Below are 19,091 nucleotides of genomic sequence, written 5' to 3'. Positions count from 1 at the left end.
ACTCAGGAGCTGGCATTTGCTCCGCAGCACCTCTCCTCGCTGCAAACCTTTCACGTGGCAGAACAGCGCTTTCAGCACTGCCACATGAACCTCCCTTCGCAGACACCCGCAGCTGCCTCCGGAGCCTCGTTCTCCTGGCGATTCCACCTGAAAGCGGCTTATCAGTCTCAGGCTTTCAGTCATGAAGCAACCTTCACCATTACTCTGCCTCCCATTAACAAGCCAATTGTGGATTATTTTCAAATGTGTTTCAGGTGTTTTTTTTTTTGGATCCCTCTGCTGAAGGAAATGGATCTTGCCCTATTTACTCTCATCATCTGAAAGTTTTTCTGTTCAGTTGAGAACAACCACACCGTATCCAAATGTTCCTCTTCCAAAAATGTTCCCCTCATCCATCACAATCTCCACTGGAACCCACCAAACACATGGTCTCAGACTGTGATCTAATTAGCATTGCGTATAGTTCTAACACATGACTGTAATTTTCAGTGCCTCAGCTAAGAAGGGAAATAGCTCTTGCTTTTTAACAACCTGATTGACATGTACTACTACCTTTAAGGAAGTGTGGATGTCTAACACATATTCGCACAAATCTACCCTCTTCCCTTATTATTTCCTTTTAAGTACTTGCCCAGTTCCCCTTTGAAAACCATGAGCATCTCCCTCCACTACCATTCTAGGCGATGTATTTCAGTTTCTTGAAACATGCAAAACTTCCCTTTTATCTGTATTAAATCTCATCCATCACCAGCACACCATATTTCCTTGGCATTCTCTTCACAATTCAGTCCCGTTCCAAATTTTGCACCATTTGCATATTTCACTCCCCAGAGAGCTCCTTCTGTGATCATCCTGCGGGATGAAAGCGGGCAAGCTTTCGTGTAGCATTACCAATTTTATGTCCACACTACTGCTGCCCCATTTTCCCCGTCAACTCTGTCCTTCTTCTTTTGAATGTCGAGCACTAAATTTGAAAATATCTGATGCTCACTCAAGCTCTAAACTTTCCTGAAGGGTTAAGAACCCTTGAAAATCAAAAAAACAATCTATAGAAGTTGGAAATCTAAAATAAAAACAATATGCTGGTAAAACTCAGGTCAGACAGAACCTGTGAAAGAAAACAGTCAAAACAGTTAAAGTTTCATGTCAAAGATCTATCACCAGAACTTGTGCTTCCAGAATTTCTTATTTGCGTAAGCACTCTTGAGCAGTGTTCCACTCTAGTTAGCCTGCCACCATGTTAGAATATTGTGTCAGTTCTGGTTGCATCGTAAGTCACGGGATCAGTGGAAAATCAGCTGTATGGATAAAAAAAATGAGCTTGTAGGAAGAAAGCAGAGAGTAATAGTGGAGGCAAAGTATTCCTGCCTGGAGATACGTGACTAGTGGAGTGCTGAAGGGACCTCTGCTCTTCTGTGATTTTTATAAATGACCTGGATGAAGAGGCGGAAGGATGGGTCAGTAAGTTTGCGGATGACATGAAGGTTGGAGGAGTTGTAGATGGATCTGAAAGTTACAAGAGGATATAGACAGAATTCAGAGTTGGGCAGAAAAGTGGCAGATAAAATTGAATCTCGATAAGTGTGAGGTGATGGAAGGACAAACCAGAAGGCTGAGTGCAGAGTTAATGGTCGGTTACTTAAGAGTGTGGATGAACAGAGGGACCTTGGAGTTCAAATCCATACATCCCTCAAGGTCACCGCACAGGTTGATAGGATAGTTAAGAAGGCCTATGGGATGCTTGATTGAGTTCAGGAGTAGAGAGGCCATGTTGCAACTCTACAAATCTCTGGTAAGACCACACTTTGAGTATTGTGTTCAGTTCTGGACAGCTCATCATAGGGAAGATGTGGAAGCTATTGGAGAGGGGGCAGAGGAAATTTACCAGGATATTGGCTGGATTGGGGAAACAAGTCTTATGAGGCAAGGTTTGCAGAGCTGGGACTTTTCTCTTTGGAGCTGAGAGGAGACTTGATAGAGGTGTACAAGATTACGAGGACAGCCAGAGCCTGTTTCCTAGGGCAGGATCAGCAAACACCAGAGGACATGTATACAAAGTGAGCGTCAAGAAAACATGCTCTGCTGATCGGACGGAGGCATGTGCCCTGTTTGATGAGCTGACAACCAGTCCACTGGGCACCATTAAATTTGGACATTCCCAATTGTCGTCAGCGGCCCCAGCATAACGAGGGAGAACAGAGTGAAGTTCGGATGTTCACACACAATCAGCATCCCTTTAATGTCCAGACTTGAAGAGAACTTTAACTGCCTGGGATTAGAACAAAAGTGAAAAGACCAATCCAATTCTTTGTACATCTTGCTTTCAGACATTGTTCACAGTCGTCTCTACTGGGTAGATGCTGGGCTGCATGAGCTGTTTTATTCTGACCTGGATGGACACTATCGAGGGAGTGCTTTCCATTCCAACAAGTACCTGGCAAATCCATTTGGGCTGGCAGTGTTTGAGGTAAAATCTTAATTTTTTTTGTTGCCAGATTAATTCCTTGCAATTGACAGAGAATTGGGTGCATTGTGCAGTGTGGAGCCACTGCTACACCCTGGTATTTTGGCAGCAATCTCTTGGTACCTCTCATCACCTGCCACTTGCTTTGTGTCCCCCGTTGTACCAGAAGGCATTGAATTCTTGTGTGAGTTGGCACTTTGGGTTTTGCCTGGTGATCAATGCCCCACCTGAACTGTGACTTTGTGAGATTGAAACTTCTACAAAGTTGGACCTGGTTTGTGCTGTTTGGGCTGGGCACCACTACAAGGCGCTCACTGCCCCCCCCCCCCCCCCACCCCCACCATATACTGGTGCAGGCCATCCAGCTAACAACCCCCGCCCTGCTTTCTGGAACTCCCAAATTACCCCAAAGGTTTGAGACAGAATATCAAGGGGCATAGTTTTAAGGTTCTAGGGAGTAAGTGCAGGGAGAATGTAAGAGTTAAGTTATTCACAGGGAGTGGTGGGTGCATGGAATAGGCTGCCGGCAACGGTGGTGGAAGCAGATACAACGGGATCCTCTAAGAGACTATGAGATTATACATGGAACTGAGAAAAATGGAGGGTGATGCAGAAGGGATGTTCTAGGCAGTTGTTAGAGTAGGATATTAGGTTGGCACAACACTATGGACTGAAGGGCCTGTACTGTGCCATAGATGTCTATGTTCTATGTACTCAAACAAATAATCTTGTAAGATTATGAGCAATGCCCTTGAGAATGTGCAGCTCAAGAACAGATGGAACTAACAGAGATTTCCTATTTCTTCAGTTCACTACATGCAGTTTGACTTCATAACTACTGTGGAAGTGGTAATAATATCCTCGAAATAATTGACTGAGGAGTAAATGGAGTTTTATTTTTATGAATTAGTTTTCTAGCGGATGAACCTGACTGAAAATGACTTCAAAATTGGTGTTTCTGATTAACTTCAAATTCTGTAAATGTGTGTGTAGATCTGACAGGATGGGACATTCTCTTCTAGAGCCGTGTGTACTGGTCTGATGAAGGCAGCGGGACTCTGTACAGCGCTGACAAGTTTACAGGAGCTAATATGACAGTTCTGGCACAAAACCTCTCCAACCCACATGGCTTGGTCATCTTACACAAGCTGATGCAACCAATTGGTATGAGATATCTATTTATTGCTGCATTTCTCCTGCTGCAGAGTGCACAAAGTTCTTAAAATGTTCAGGACGTGTACTACTCTCTGTATAAGCTAACTAATATGGTCCTCAAGTTCTGATGCATCCACAGCTATTTTAATTGTATGTTTGCAGGAACAGGTTTTTGGTTTATTTTGATGTATTGTTTTTCCATATCATCACTCAATCACTGTCAGCGATGTATAGCGTCGAGCTGTACCTGGCAAAGAGTACAAGAACGTGCCTTTCGGCCTTCTTGTCTGGGCCGAACATAATGCCCAAATTAAGGATTGCTGATATCCTTCTATTCACTGAACATTGATGTGTCTGTTTGGGAGCCACTCAAAATGCTACCATTTTGCTGCTTTAAGGTGCAACGAGGGATTCTCGGAGCAGGATATCATACCTTCAGGAGAAGGGTTAGGTAGGTAAACCTCCTGGCCGGGTTCTTCACTTTCAGGTGGGCACCCGACAGCCGCATAGGAGTACAATAGGCGGCTTAAAAGTCGGGTATTGTGGCCACCTGAAAATGGCTATTGAAAGGCAGGGCAGGCTTGCTCTACAGTAGCCTACTCCTATGTTCTTATACTTATTAATAGTCACTTTCAGGTGTAAAGCTGCCCTATTGTATTCTTATGCGGCTGTCAGGTGGCCACCTGAAAGTGGAGAACCCGGCCAGGAGGTTTACCTACCTAACCCTCCTCTAAACCCTGTCAAGCTTGTCAGAATTGGCCTTGTGCCAATTTTTGATTCAAACGTGAAAGAGTGCTGCTGCGCTTGTCCAAAGCTATATTAAAGACAATAGAATTGAGGTACCTGAGTTTGATTATTAATTTTGCTGGTAAAATGGTGTGAAAACACTAAGCTGCAGTCCATGAACAACAGGCTGAGAAACAAGACGGCAACAGGCCCTTGTGCCCAAATACAGCATGTGACCAATTAACCTAATCCTTGTGTCTTGGGAATGTGGAAGGAAACCAGAGCACCTGGAGTCAAGCCCTCGCAGATATTTAGAGAATGTACAAACACTTTACAAGTAGCAGTGGATTATGTGTGGTGTGATAATGAGGTGCTAACCACTCCACTAACAAAGCCAGCTGATGTAACTCATATACCACTGTTGCTCTTTTGTGACAGTGGACTAATGGAAGTGGGCCAGGGTCCTTCCTCAAACAGGTGTGGATCTGCTCCATAACCAACCTCTCAACACACTTCACTGTAGATACCCCAGTGCCAGCAGCTGAGAGTCATTGAGGTACATCACCTTGCTCGTGGGTGATGAAACATTTCTGCAAAGACTACTGGTTGACCCACACAGAGACACTAGGGCAGACACTTAAAGGTTTCTCACTACAGAGTGGAGAGTTGCTGGAGGGTGTGGGGGCTTGTAAGAATGAATCATTCCTTTCAACTCCCGCTTCAGAAGGAAAACAATGAGTTGTGTGGAAGAAAGGCTTCACAATTACTGATCCCTACTGAAAGGAAGGTGAGTTTATAAGTAATGGTTGAGAGAGTTCAATCCCCTGGTGTAGCAGTGGGCGAGGGTGCTCGATCCCCTGGTGTAGCAGTGGGCGAGGTTGCTCGATCCCCTGGTGTAGCAGTGGGCGAGGGTGCTCGATCCCCTGGTGTAGCAGTGGGTGAGAGTGCTCGATCCCCTGGTGTAGCAGTAGGTGAGAGTGCTCGATCCCCTGGTGTAGCAGTGGGTGAGAGTGCTTGATCCCCTGGTGTAGCAGTGGGCGAGGGTGCTCGATCCCCTGGTGTAGCAGTGGGCGAGGGTGCTCGATCCCCTGGTGTAGCAGTGGGTGAGAGTGCACGATCCCCTGGTGTAGCAGTGGGTGAGGGTGCTCGATCTCCTGGTGTAGCAGTGGGTGAGGGTGCTCGATCTCCTGGTGTAGCAGTGGGCGAGGGTGCTCGATCCCCTGGTGTAGCAGTGGGCGAGGGTGCTCGATCCCCTGGTGTAGCAGTGGGCGAGGGTGCTCGATCCCCTGGTGTAGCAGTGGGCGAGGGTGCTCGATCCCCTGGTGTAGCAGTGGGCGAGGGTGCTCGATCCCCTGGTGTAGCAGTGGGCGAGGGTGCTCGATCCCCTGGTGTAGCAGTGGGCGAGGGTGCTCGATCCCCTGGTGTAGCAGTGGGCGAGGGTGCTCGATCCCCTGGTGTAGCAGTGGGCGAGGGTGCTCGATCCCCTGGTGTAGCAGTGGGCGAGGGTGGTGTTCCATTGCCTAGTGTTGCTGTGGCGCCAACCCGTGTTGGAAAGCAACGATCCGTATAAGGAGTTTGACATTCTACTTGTAGCTATGTACCTGTTTCGTGGTTTATTTGGTCATATGGATGTAATTGGATGCGTGGGCACATGCTGTATCTCTTTATCTCAACATTAAATGAAATTTAATGTGACAAAATAATGCTGGAGGTTAAGCAACAGATCTTTCCCTTCCTATTACCAGCTCTGTAAACTATGTTTCATTGCATAAAAAGTCAATTTATTCAAAATATAAAACAAAAGTAGAAGCTGCCATGAACTGTGAGCTGGTCCTTCAGTCTCCGTGGTGGCGACCAGATCAGCAGCGAGCTGGTCCGTCAGTCCCCGATATCACTGCCAGATCAGCGGCGAGCTGGTCCGTCAGTCCCCGATGTCACTGCCAGATCAGCGGCGAGCTGGTCCGTCAGTCCCCGATGTCACTGCCAGATCAGCGGCGAGCTGGTCCGTCAGTCCCCGATGTCACTGCCAGATCAGCGGCGAGCTGGTCCGTCAGTCCCCGATGTCACTGCCAGATCAGCGGCGAGCTGGTCCGTCAGTCCCCGATGTCACTGCCAGATCAGCGGCGAGCTGGTCCGTCAGTCCCCGATGTCACTGCCAGATCAGCGGTGAGCTGGTCCGTCAGTCCCTGATGTCACTGCCAGATCAGCAGTACTATTTCAACAACGAGTGATACTGCCATTTCTAATGTATACGCTTTGTCTCTTTCCGATGGTGTGAAAAGTGAAGAACTGGTGTGTTGAAGCTCATGCTGCCTGTGAGTTCCTGTGCGTGCCAGCATTGCAAACTGCTCAACGGTACGCATGCCTGTGCCCTGACGATATGAAGCCTGATGAGACTGGATGTGGATGTGAAATGGGTGAGATGGACCAGCACTTGAAACAAGAGTGGATCAGTTTGTGGGATAGGCCCAATTCTATCTCTTTCAGAGCCATTGTGGAGACGGGCGTCCACACAAGGTGCAAAGGTCAGGCTAAGACAGCCATCAGTGAGGGCACCGTCTCACCAGGACAAGTAATGACTGTCGGGATGGTTGGCTTGAGTGGGGGATGCAGACTTGCTGAGTCAGGGTGCTTGTGGTGGGACTGAGCTCCACAATGGTAGGGAACAGAGCATTGTTGGGCTAGGGTCCTACAGGTAGGGGTGTCTTGTGGGAACAGGTGTGGACACTGGTTTCAGTGGGATTCATTTGGCTGCTTTCCAGACACTAAGTTTCTGCATGTTGTTTAACTGTCACAGCCAGACTAGTTCAGTCTTCAGCCTGTGATAGTCTGTGTACTGCTTCATTAACAGAAATAAGTCCCAGCCTCCCTTCACGAATGAGAGTTTCAGTGGCTAGTGGAGGATGCAGACCAAGAATTGCGCCGTTGAGCCTGTGAGCTGGGCAGTTGCTGCCAACTTCATGCCTTCCCCGAAGAGTAACCAAGAGATTTTGTGCTCATTTCCAGAAATGAATTGGGGCAGATGCCTGCAAGTTGTAGATTTACAGCAGGGGAGCTGGCCCTTTGGCCCAATTTGTTCCCTGACCGTGTTGCCTACGTGAGCTTGTCCTGTTTGCCAGCGTTCTGTCGAAACGTTTCCGATCCAAACTATCTCAATGTTTTAAATGTTTTCTACCCACTCCTACCATTTCCTCTAGCACCATGTAACCATGGGCCTCTTGTTGAAAAAGGTGCCCCTCAGATTCCAATTGAATTTTTCTAATGTCCTATTAAAACCATGCCTTTTTGTTTCAAACTTCCCTACAGCAGGAAATGCCTGATCATTCACATTATCTTTGGCCCTCATGAACATAAACACCAGTCTTGTAAGTTCCAGGGAAAAATATTCCCAGCTTATCCAGTCCATAGAACATCCTTGTGCATTTTTTTTTTGCAAGTTGTAGATTTACAGTATGGTGATCAGAATGACTTGTGATGTTCCTTGTGTGGTCTCATCAACATCTTGAACAACTCTAGCATGAGGTCCCAACTCCTGTATTCAATGTCGTGTCTGGAACGTTAGATCATATAGGAAGAAAAGAGAGCAGGTCAATTGGATTCAAAACTGGCTTAATGGAGGCCTGTGACAGGAGTCAAGGTTGGGCCCACTGGGGTTTGTTAAATATATTAATGATTTGGGTGGCAATGCAATTGACACAATTAGTGCAGTAAATTGGTGTCCTCTACATGGTTATCCAACTGCACGAAAGCCAACAAGGTCAGGTCAGATACAGCAATAAGCTCTCCGAACCCTTCTCCATTGACAATGGCGTGAAGCAAGGCTGCGTCTTCGCACCAACACTCTTTACTATCTTCTTCAGCATGATGCTGAAACAAGCCATGAAAGACCTCAACAATGAAGACGCTGTTTACATCCGGTACCGCACGGATGGCAGTCTCTTCAATCTGAGGTGCCTGCAAGCTCACATCAAGACACAAGAGCAACTTGTCCGTGAACTACTCTTTGCAGACGATGCCGCTTTAGTTGCCCATTCAGAGCCAGCTCTCCAGCGCATGACGTCCTGTTTTGCGGAAACTGCCAAAATGTTTGGCCTGGAAGTCAGCCTGAAGAAAACTGAGGTCCTCAATCAGCCAGCTCCCCACCATAACTACCAGCCCCCCGACATCTCCATCGGGCACACAGATCTCAAAACGTTCAACCAGTTTACCTACCTCGGCTGCACCATTTCATCTGATGCAAGGATCGACAACGAGATAGACAACAGACTCGCCAAGGCAAATGGTGCCTTTGGAAGACTACACAAAAGAGTCTGGAAAAACAACCACCTGAAGAAACACACAAAGATCAGCGTGTACAGAGCTGGTCCATGCTCCTGTTCAGCTCCGAATCATGGGTCCTCTACCGGCATCACCTACGGCTCCTAGAATGCTTCCATCAGCGCTGTCTCTGCTCCATTGGAGTGACTTCATCACCAACATAGTACTCGAGCTGGCAGAGTCCGCAAGCATTGAATCCACGCTGCTGAAGACCCAACTGCGCTGGGTGGGTCATGTCTCCAGAATGGAGGACCATCGCCTTCCCAAGATCGTGTTATATGGCGAGCTCTCCACTGGCCACCAAGACAGAGGTGCACGAAAGAAGAGGTACAAGGACTGCTTAAAGAAATCTCGGTGCCTGCCACATTGACCACCGCCAGCGGGCTGATATCACCTCCAACCATGCATCTTGGCGCCTCATAGTTCGGCGGGCAGCAACCTCCTTTGAAGAAGACCGCAGAGCCCACCTCACTGACAAAAGACAAAGGAGGAAAACCCAACACCCAACTCCAACCAACCAATTTTCCCTTGCAACCGCTGCAACCGTGCCTGCCTGTCCCGCATTGGACTTGTCAGTCACCAACGAGCCTGCAGCAGACGTGGACATACCCTTCCATAAATCTTTGTCTGCGAAGCCAAGCCAAAGAAGAAAAAGAAGGTGCAAAGTGAAGAAGGGCATTTAAGTTTACAACAGGATCTAGATCAAATAGGAAGGAGTGGGAAATGGAATTTAACTCTGACAAGTGTGAAGTCCTGCACTTTGGTAATTTAAACCAGGAACCAGTGTAGGACTTGTCTGGTGAATGGTAGGAACCTGGGGAGTGTTGTAGAGGGGACAGGTGCATAGTTTCCTAAAAGTGGCAACTCAGTTAGAGAAGGTGGTGAGGGAGATGTTTGGCACGCTGATCACTGGGCAGGGTATTGAGTGCCACATTTGGGATCTCGTGACATGGCTGTACAAGACATTGGTGCAGCTCTGGTCGCCTACCTCCAGGAAGGATGTCAATACGTAGGGAGGGGGAGGAAATTTGCCTGGATGTGGCTGGGACTGGAGGAATGGGGTTATAGGGAGAGGTTGGATAGGTGGAGTCTCAGAGGGGTGACCTTTTAGAGGTTTATAAAACTATGAGGTAAAGTGAATGCTCAGTCTTTCTCCCAGGGTAGATGATTCTAGAACCAGAGGGCATAAGGTTAAGGTGAGAGGGAGGAGATTTAAGACTGAGCTGAGGGGCAACCTTTTTACTCAGGGTGGTCCAAATCAATTTGGGCAGGTATGTGAATAGGAAGGACTCAGAAACTGACAAAATGCAGGCAAATGGGACCAGGACAGAATGGCAACTTGGGGACATGGGTGAGTGAGAGGGAAAGATTTGTTCTGTGCAGTGTAAAAAAGCAAACATGATCAACGGCTTCTTCACCATCCTGTCTCTCTCAATCACTACCTACAGACAGGGGCAGATTAAGGCCAACTGATGCCCTAAGCACAGCCTACCTCAGGTTCCCCCTCGACCCTTCCATTGTCTAACTGACAAGACGTGAAGACTCAAAAAGTGCTGAATGTGAAATAATAGATTAAAAATTCAGTTTTCTTCCTGTCTAGACCCCACAACTATATTAAATATGGTTTTGTTTTCATTTATTGTTGGGGGGGGGCTTTTTTGTGGGGCCCTAGTTCAGCTGCACCATGGTAAATCCTGCACTGGAATAAACTTTGTGGTTCGCCCTTCTCTTGGTGCCCTAAGCACATGCTTAATGGTTAATCAGGCCTTCCTGCAGAGAACTTGTAAGCCAAGTCTCTCTATTCTTTAACACTCCCCAGGAGCCTACCATTCACTGTACAAGTCCTTCTCTGGTTCAGCGTACTAAAAACTTGTCTAAGTTAAATTCCATCTGCCATTCATTGGCCTCCATTCCCAGTTAAACTAAATCCTGTTATAATATTATCTAACTATCACTATCCACTCTAACACTAATTTTGGTCTTGTCTGTAAACTGATCAACTATTTCCCATTCAAATCCTTAATATAGATGACAACTGTGGACCCAGCACTAATCCCTGCAACACATCACTGGTCACAGGAATGCACTGCGGAACCAATCCTCCACTATAACCCTCAGCCTCCAGCCACCAAGCCAATTTTCTATCCGCGGCCAGCTCACTCTGGATCAGGCCAGCCTACCATGTGGGATATTGACAAAAGGCATGCTAAATTCCGCATCGACAACATCTACCTTTGTCACTCCTCTTAGTCATCACTTTATATATAAAAAATAAAATTCACGAGATGCTATTTAAATACATAAAGCCAAGCTGAATTCCCTAATCAGTTCTTGCCTTGACAAATGCATGTAAATCTGACCGCTCAGAATCCTCCCTAGTAAACTTTCCCACCACTGGCAACAGGTTCACCAGTTTCCATGCTTGTACTTGCAGCCTTTCTTCAATGAAGGCACAGCAGTAGCTACACTACAGTTGTCTGGTACTTCACCCAAATATCTTTGCCGGGGGCCTGCAATTTCTTCTCCCAATGTCCTTGGATGACTTGGTCAGTATCTGGGATTTGTCCCCACCCTAATGTGCCTAACGATCACCAGCACCTCTTCCTGTAATGTGGATTTGATTCAAGATATCACTGTTAATTTCCCTGAATTCCTTGATGTGTAAATACAGGTGAGAAATATTAATTTAAGATCTTGCCTGAAGGATCTGCTGGCTCTGAGCAGCTTGTAAAAGCTTGCATTTACCAGATGTCTCTTTACCTGCAAACAGCATCCCATACACCCTCTGATCCTATTCAACTATATTGCATTAGAATCGCAGGTGGATGGAACGCATTCTGGCATGCCATGGGAAGGTGGAGCAGACTCCAGCACACCGCAGGAAAGTGGAACGGACTCCAGCATGCCGCAGGAAGCTGGAGCGGACTCCAGCACGCCGCAGGAAGATGGAGCAAACTCCAGCACGCCGCAGGGGAAACCAAAGGGAACTGACCCGAGTTATTTTGATGCAGTAACTGTGATTATCTTAATGATAGGCAAGATTTTTTTTTAAATTGTTCCTTGCTAAAGCTTGTTAAAATTAAAATATTTAGTTCTAAAGAACTGCAGAGTGTCATGTGCAGACATGGTAGCATGTGCAGAGAGCTGTGCCATATGCAGAGAAGCCAGAAAGGAAAGTATTGGGATGTAGACATCTGCAGAACCTTGGTGCTCTTCACTAGATCACAGCATCTGCAGATTTTCCAGTGAACCACCATAGGGACGTCCGTGTTCAGAAGGGACCAAAGCACGGTAGAGTGATCCTCAGCAGATAGGCCAGTGACAGGCACCATTCTGGAAGTGAAAGATGGAAGGAAGCTTGGGTCAGGATCATATCTGTTTAATACAGCAAAAGAATTCTGTATTCTGAAACAACTGTGGCACTTAGGTCTACTGCATAATTGTTTTAATTTCAGTTTTTTTCAAAATAAGCCTATGGAAAAAAGTTTTCAGCACTTTTTTTAGGAAGTTTATGCACAGTGAATTGTCCAAGCAGGATCTGAACAGGGGGCAACTCTTTCAGCTTCTTTTCAGTGGCATTAACAAAATGTGGCCTCTGGTTTCCTGGCTGCCTGCACAGATTGAACTGCTTGAGTTGTGGGTGAAGTGAGTGTGCTCCATTGGTAAATTTGTTCTCTATTACCTCCCTCCTCTTCCTTCAGTGATCCTGACTGGAACTGCTGCGTGCTGTGCTGCTATACATTGGAGAATGATTCTTTGTCGTGTCAAGAAACCACACTGCTATTCCTCTGTTCACCTCAATGCAGAGAGCTCGCTGAGATGCAGTGAACTCTGCAATGATCAATGTACAGACAACATTTCCCAACAGTAAGTTGCTTTAAAAACGTATTACAGGCTGCAGTAACTTAAGAAATAAGCCCCTTTCCTACTGCCAATTATAAGTGGGTTGAACTGGATAATTTACCGGGGTCTGTATCCAGTAATCGTGCGGTGTGAAACATCCCAAATTGCTAGGGCAAGTTAAATTCAACCGTGCTCTGACACTCGGTGGGGGCAAGTGTTAGAGCCCAGCCGAGTTAACCCACTAATCATCTGGAGGTGTGAAAGCACAACCTGCTCTCGCATCGTCGTCGCTGGAGTCGGAACTCTCTCAAATGGCCGGGTTGCCGATTAACCAGGTAAATCACCCATGTCAAACTCTGGCCCGCGGGCCAAATTTGGCCTGCGATATAATTATATTTGCCCGCAAGATCATTTCAAAAATGTATTAGAGGTGGCCCGCCCTGCAGCGAGAGCCGATGCTGTTTTTGGTAATGTCACCCCCACCATCCTCCCCCTTCATTGCACATCCTTCCCCATTGTAACACGAGAAGTCTGTCGATGTCATCAGCCGGCAAGCCAGTTGGAAGGTTCCCCGCACAACCAATCACTTCTCCCACCTGTCAAGCAGTGCAGCGGATGGGCGAGCACCTGTGATTTCCTGTCGGCGCGACGGACCTGGCAGGCTGCGCACGGCCCCCGGGCAGTGCGAGCCCCGCGCGACTGGCACCGGATGGCCCTTCCACAGCGCGAGCGCACTTCTCCCGGTTGCCACGGCCTTCAGGGCTTGCACCCGCGCGGACCCCAGGGACGGCTGGTTCGGCCCTGCACGTGAAGAGCGAGAGGGTGGCTGTCCGCAAAGGCTGATCGGCAGCGCGCTGGGCCTGAGTGGGTGGGTAAGCAGGGGTGGGCAGAGGGTGTAGGTGAGGAGTAATGGGCAGGGGAAGTTATGGTGGTGCGAGGGGCAGTTAGAGGGAGGGATGAGTAGAAGGAGGGGTGGATAGGGAAGAGGTAAAAGGGGAGGGGCAGAGCGAGTAGGGGAGGGGTGATTAGAGGGTGAGAGACGGGTAGAGGGAGGAACAGGTTGAGGGGAGAGGCAGTAGAGGGGCGTGTATAGGATGGGGTGGGTAGAGGCAGAGCGAGTGGAGTGAGGGGTGAGTAGAGGTTGGGTAAAGGACTGGTCAGGTAGAGGGATGGTGGGTCGAGGGTGAATAGAGGCCTAGAGCCTGAGGAGTGAGCAGGAAATGCTGAGTCCTGATGCAGGCCAAAATGGACACAGTCTGTGAATGCTGACTACATCTCCACAGGGACCAAATATGTTTCCCTCAGGTCAAGCAAAGGGTGAACTTGAGCTACCAACTCCTGACCTGTAACATTATCCTCCTAAAGTTATATCCTAAAGTTTAACATTACATATGTTGAAAGAAGAGACACCATGCAGATGTTGTTGAAAATTTTCAATAAATATTTAGTTCAGCCCTCGACTTAGTCCAAGTTTTTAATTTTGGCCCTCCGTGAATTTGAGTTTGACATCCCTGAGGTAAATCATGGTGCTGTGGGAAAGGCTCCCAAGGGCAGCATGCTCGGCGAGTCTTCCCGCTTCCTCGGAGGGTTGGCAGTGTGAAAGGGGGTAGAGTATTGGGGGAGAATTTTGCAGTGGTGGAGGTACAAAACAATCTGCAGGTGCTGAGGTTCAGCACAATACACAAGGACCTCCCAGTGGCCAGCCATTTTAATTCCACACACTATTGCCACACTGACTCATCCGTCCATGGCCACAAAACAGGGCCACTCGTAAATTGGAGGAACACCTTCGTAGTACACCTCCACAGTCTCCAACTAGAAAGCATTAACATCAACTTTTTCACTGACTCCCTCCCCCCATTCTCTCTCCTTACCTATTCCTCTTTCTCTTTTTCCACCATCTCCCCACCCCTTTCCCTTCTCCTTTCAGCGAACTAGCTATCTTAACTATATGCACTCTCACCCATCACTTCTTAGCTTTTTTTCTCTTCTACCCTCTCACCTACGACCTCTTATCTGTTAGCTGCTCTCCTTCCCATGACCCTTCCCCCCCCCCACCCTTCCCCTATCTTTTTCAGCCTGTTTCTCCGCATTCCAAACAAAGCGCCCAGGCCCGACACAGCGGCTGCATCTTATTTCCCATGAACTTTGCGTGACCTACTGAGTTTCTCCAGCACTTTTGAGAATGTCCTTGAATGATCGAGTGCAGAATTTGCCTCTTGAGGTAGTTGCGCTACTGGAACAATCTCCTGTAGGAACTTTGTGGGTCGAGCAGCATCAGTTGGAGACAAAGAATGGTCAACATTTTGAGCTGAAACTCTACACTTAACATTGGTGATACTAAGCGGAGATTTGGGGGATCATTTCACAGAGCATCTGTGTTCTGTCCGCAGTAGCTCTCATTGCTGCCATTTCAACTTCCCATTCCCTCTCCACCTGCCCTGGGCCTTCTCCGTGGGCTGAGTGAGGTCAAATATAAACTCAGGAACAACAGCTCTTGTTCTGCCTGCCTGTGGAATGAACATAATTTGCTAATTTAAGGTAATGAGTCCATTTTCCCTTCTGCTCTTACTTTCCCCCCCTTTTTTTTTGTTCCCTTTCCAAACCACAGCCACCCAGCCTTATCACCTCCTCTTTGGTTCTGTATCTGCACTTGATTCTTCTCTATCTCCACTTACCCCCACCCTTTGGCCTTCCCCTCGGGTTCCGACTGGTCTCTCTTTATTACCACAAATCCCAGCACTGGCAGCTGTGGTCCCGCTTCATCCTCTCCTCCCTGTGTGATTTGTCTTTCTCCACCTCGCTGTATGGTTTTCCTCGTCTCTCTCCCTTTGCTTGCCATGCTCCATTCCATTATGCTACACCTATGCATGGTCTGCTGCTCCTGTGGTGGGGGGGGCCTTCCTCTCTGTCCCCTTTGCACTGGCTTCCGTGCCAACTTTCCTCAGTCCCAAAGCAGCATTTCGGCTCGAAATGCTGGCTTTTCTCCCACTGATGTTGCTCGACCCACTGAGTTCCTCCAGTAGAGTATGGTGATTGTGAGGTGGATGGTGGGAAGGGTGAGTGTTGTATCCACAGACATGAGCTCAGGTTCCCTAAGTACTGACTCGATTCTGGTTCCTGTTGCCTTGCTCATCACCACCATTCTGTGAATGAAGACTCACAATTCTGTCGATGTAAATTGATTCTTTGCATTTTCTCATTAATCTCTGTTAACTTGATTTCACAGCTCCTTATTATAAAGATGAAGAGGGATGTCCCCATCTGACTGCAAGGCTCCCATTCCTGTCAGCATTCCTCACATGACTGGATTATTCAAAGGTTCATTTGATTGCTCAGGGCATCGACAGTATTTATTTATCAAGACCTGGTATTATTTATTGCGGAATTTAATTTGGTGTTCAGCGCAGGAATGTGTCAAAGCGGCTTTGTAGCAGTACTCTTAGAAAGTTCACTGAACAAAGTCGGAAGCTGTAATTAAACACACAAAGAGCCTTCCAACTGCATTGAACCTTTTCCCTCATAACACAGTTTCCCTCAATGTTAATTCTATCACATAAAAATGAAGTTGATTGTCGTCAAGTTCAGGTACGAATAAGATTTTGTTGGTAAGAATAAAGTTCCCATTGTGGTCAATAGATTTTGCATCGTTTTTAGTTTTTCCCTTTGTAGCCATTCCAGTCCTGGGGACTGAGTGAGATAAACCCACACAGATTCTAATCAGGCAGACCTGTGAGGATCCACGACAGTCCATTATGTGGAAGCTTCCACAAACAGAATTTCCTGGCAGTTTAAAACCTCTCACTAGTTGAAATATGAATCCATTCCATGATATCTCAAACTTTACAAAGTTTGAAATATCTGAAACTTGAAAGATCTGGCCCGAGCCGTAGGGATATTGCTGCCAAGTCACATCTCCGTTTTGAAATAGAGTACAGGATTCTGACATAACTGCAGCAAGGTTGTGAAGTTACTGTTCCAGAACAAACCTTCAACCAAAAAATAAACAAGCCTATTAATAGAAGCAGGAAAAAATGGAAGATTACAAATGCTGTAGACTTAATTGACTTTCACCCTGCTTAAATATGGGAAGTGTGTTCAATGATCCAAAGGATTTGAAGGATTTCCACTGGGAACAACCTTCATTCATCAAACACTTTCCACCTAGGAGTCATTGTTCCTTTTACCTCTGGTTGGAGTGCAGATTCCAGTCACAGAGAGTCTTTTAAAATGGAGCACCAATAAATCCTGTGATGCATTTGCTGTGTGTTTGGAATTGCTTGGAATGGTCAGAAGTGTGTCAGGTTCGGTGGGTTCACAGAGAGACGAGTCTGGACACAACGGTTTGTAATCAGACGTAACTTTTATTAACACACAATAATTAATAGAAAATCATAGTGGGAATAAAATGTGCACAATTTATAAAAGCATGAGAAAATCATAATGGGAAACAAAGGGGAGAATGTTAAACGGTACACAATTACTTATTCACACAGGTGATGCAGACATTTGCATGCTATAAGCAGGAGTTCTATACACCGTCCTGGACCCCGATCCTTGGGAGCAGCAGCTCTGGTGCTCACTCTACACAGGGATATACATACTCTTCCGGTCCCCTGATCATTGGGAGGTGGCTGGTACACACTGTACACAGGGGTAAACGCACCCTCTCGGTCCCCTGATTGTTGGGAGGTGGTTCTAGTACGCTACAGAAGGGTAAATGCACACTCCGAGACCCCTCGTCGTTGGGAGGCAGCTGGTACACACTGTACACGGATAAACACATCCTCCCGGACCCCTGATCTACTCTGCTGCAAGTATTGACCTATAGCAATTTGATTTATAGCGATACTATGGCTCAGCTTCAGTGCAGTGCACACCTTACCCGCAACCCTTCCGACATCCACAGTAACAACCTGGCACGGAACGGTGCCCGGGCGATTACCACAAAGGCAGGGAGAGAGAAAAATGTGCTCTGTGCTGGTGCTAAATACAGAGCTCGCTCGAGCCAATAAGAATGCTAGATGATTTGAATTAGCCAACGCCAAGGTGTGCATTAACCAGTGGCAGGAGCCCAACCTTGACTGACACTCCACCTGCAAACTTCAACTTTGAATGAAACAAAAAGTGCACCATGACAGGTGATATGAGTTTCAGACGGGGAGGCCACGTAACCACCCACGATACACACAGACAGGGAGGCCACATCTCCCACGCACAACATTCCACCCCTCAAGCATCTCAATGATATTAAAACCATTATATCCATATATGTCCAAGTGCCTTCCATAAGCTGGACAAGGCACATAATCAAATCCAATGACAGCGTATCACCAGCTCCCCTTCCCGACCAAACGGCTGCTTAGCAGGATGCTGTGGGAGCTGGACCCCAGTGTCAGAGGGGCGGGCAAAATAAAGGAACTTCTCTGGTCACTGTCTCATGCTTCCCTGGCTTGGCTGACAAATGTGAGCACCCCCTCCACCAATGACTGTGAGCAGGCAAGGTCATCCACGAGGTACCAGATCCCTCTCTTGGTTCGCGTATTCCATGCCCTGGCCCCTCACTTGGGGTGCTCCCTGATGGCCGCTGCTGTGCTAAGCCTGTGGTGAGGTGGAGGGGAACAGGGTGTACCCGGGACGCCCTGTTTCCCTGGGATGTCATCTGACACCAGGATAGCGTTCCTGCCCTCAGTTCCTTGTGTGCACTTGCCCCAAAGCTGACACTGATACAGGGCAGTTATCACATCACTGACCGGACTAGAAGCAGCAGTGAAATGTCCCACTGGCCAGATTCATCCAATTACATAAATGGCAGACCTTGTCAAAGGGGCAGTAATATCAAAATTGTTGCTGGTTCAAAGTGAAGATGCACTTGATGTACAATCCAGACTTTAAATAAGGTGCTGATATTTCATAGGAGCAAACTCGTGCCTTTTAGCTGTATGAGGTAGATGAAAGATGCTGTGGGGCCTCTGTAGAAGTGACAACATGAGGTTATTCTGAATCCACAATATTGGGGATGTTTGAAAGGAGTGTCTCCTGTTAGAAATTGCATTCTCACCCTAAATAATTAGGGTTTTGGACTTGATCCCTTCATCAAGGTGTGAGCAGATACTGGCAGGTGTCTGAATAAAATGGTGAGCAGAAGGGCAGGCGGAGGAGGACAGGCCCACGGACAAGAGGTCAGAGGTGGATATGGGTGGGAGGGCACGAGGGAAACAAAAGCTGAGAAGTGATAGGAGGAAGGGATAGGTCTCTTGGGTGGGAGGGAAGGGGGTGGAGAGCTGGCGGAAAGGGGACCGGAGGGGGAAGAGAGGGAGACAGGAGTGGCTGAGCTCGATGTTAATGCCATCTGGTTAGAGAGTGTGCAGATGGAATATTTAGGAGTTGCTCCTCCAAATTGAGGGTGGTCTCAGTCTGGCAATATATGAGGTCCATGGGCAGCAGACATGTCGGCGTGGAGTTGAAATGGTTGGCCACTGGGGGGGGGGGTTGGATCCCACCATTTCTACAGATGGAGTTAAGGTGAGGTGCTCGGCGAATCGATCTCTCAGTCTGCGTTGAGGAGGCCGCAACGGATGAAGTA

The 19,091-nt window shown here is 47.6% G+C and overlaps 1 protein-coding gene across 1 annotated transcript in view; it reads left to right on the top strand.

Annotated features, from left to right (window-relative positions):
- Positions 1–16,143, top strand: part of LOC138758865 (very low-density lipoprotein receptor-like) — a 39,588-nt gene extending 23,445 nt beyond the window's left edge. The window contains exons 7-12 of the mRNA XM_069928368.1: positions 2,328–2,467; positions 3,487–3,628; positions 6,628–6,762; positions 11,476–11,697; positions 12,364–12,529; positions 15,735–16,143. Of these exons, the coding sequence (XP_069784469.1) occupies positions 2,328–2,467; positions 3,487–3,628; positions 6,628–6,762; positions 11,476–11,697; positions 12,364–12,529; positions 15,735–15,747 (818 nt within the window). The 3' untranslated portion in view covers positions 15,748–16,143. The remainder of the gene's footprint in view (positions 1–2,327; positions 2,468–3,486; positions 3,629–6,627; positions 6,763–11,475; positions 11,698–12,363; positions 12,530–15,734) is intronic.
- The last annotated feature ends 2,948 nt before the right edge of the window (positions 16,144–19,091 follow it).

The sequence above is a fragment of the Narcine bancroftii genome, chromosome 3, assembly GCF_036971445.1.
Source record: "Narcine bancroftii isolate sNarBan1 chromosome 3, sNarBan1.hap1, whole genome shotgun sequence".
Lineage (NCBI taxonomy): Eukaryota > Metazoa > Chordata > Chondrichthyes > Torpediniformes > Narcinidae > Narcine > Narcine bancroftii.
The sequence above is the reverse complement of the archived record's forward strand: the minus strand, read 5'-3'. Positions and strand labels throughout refer to the sequence as shown.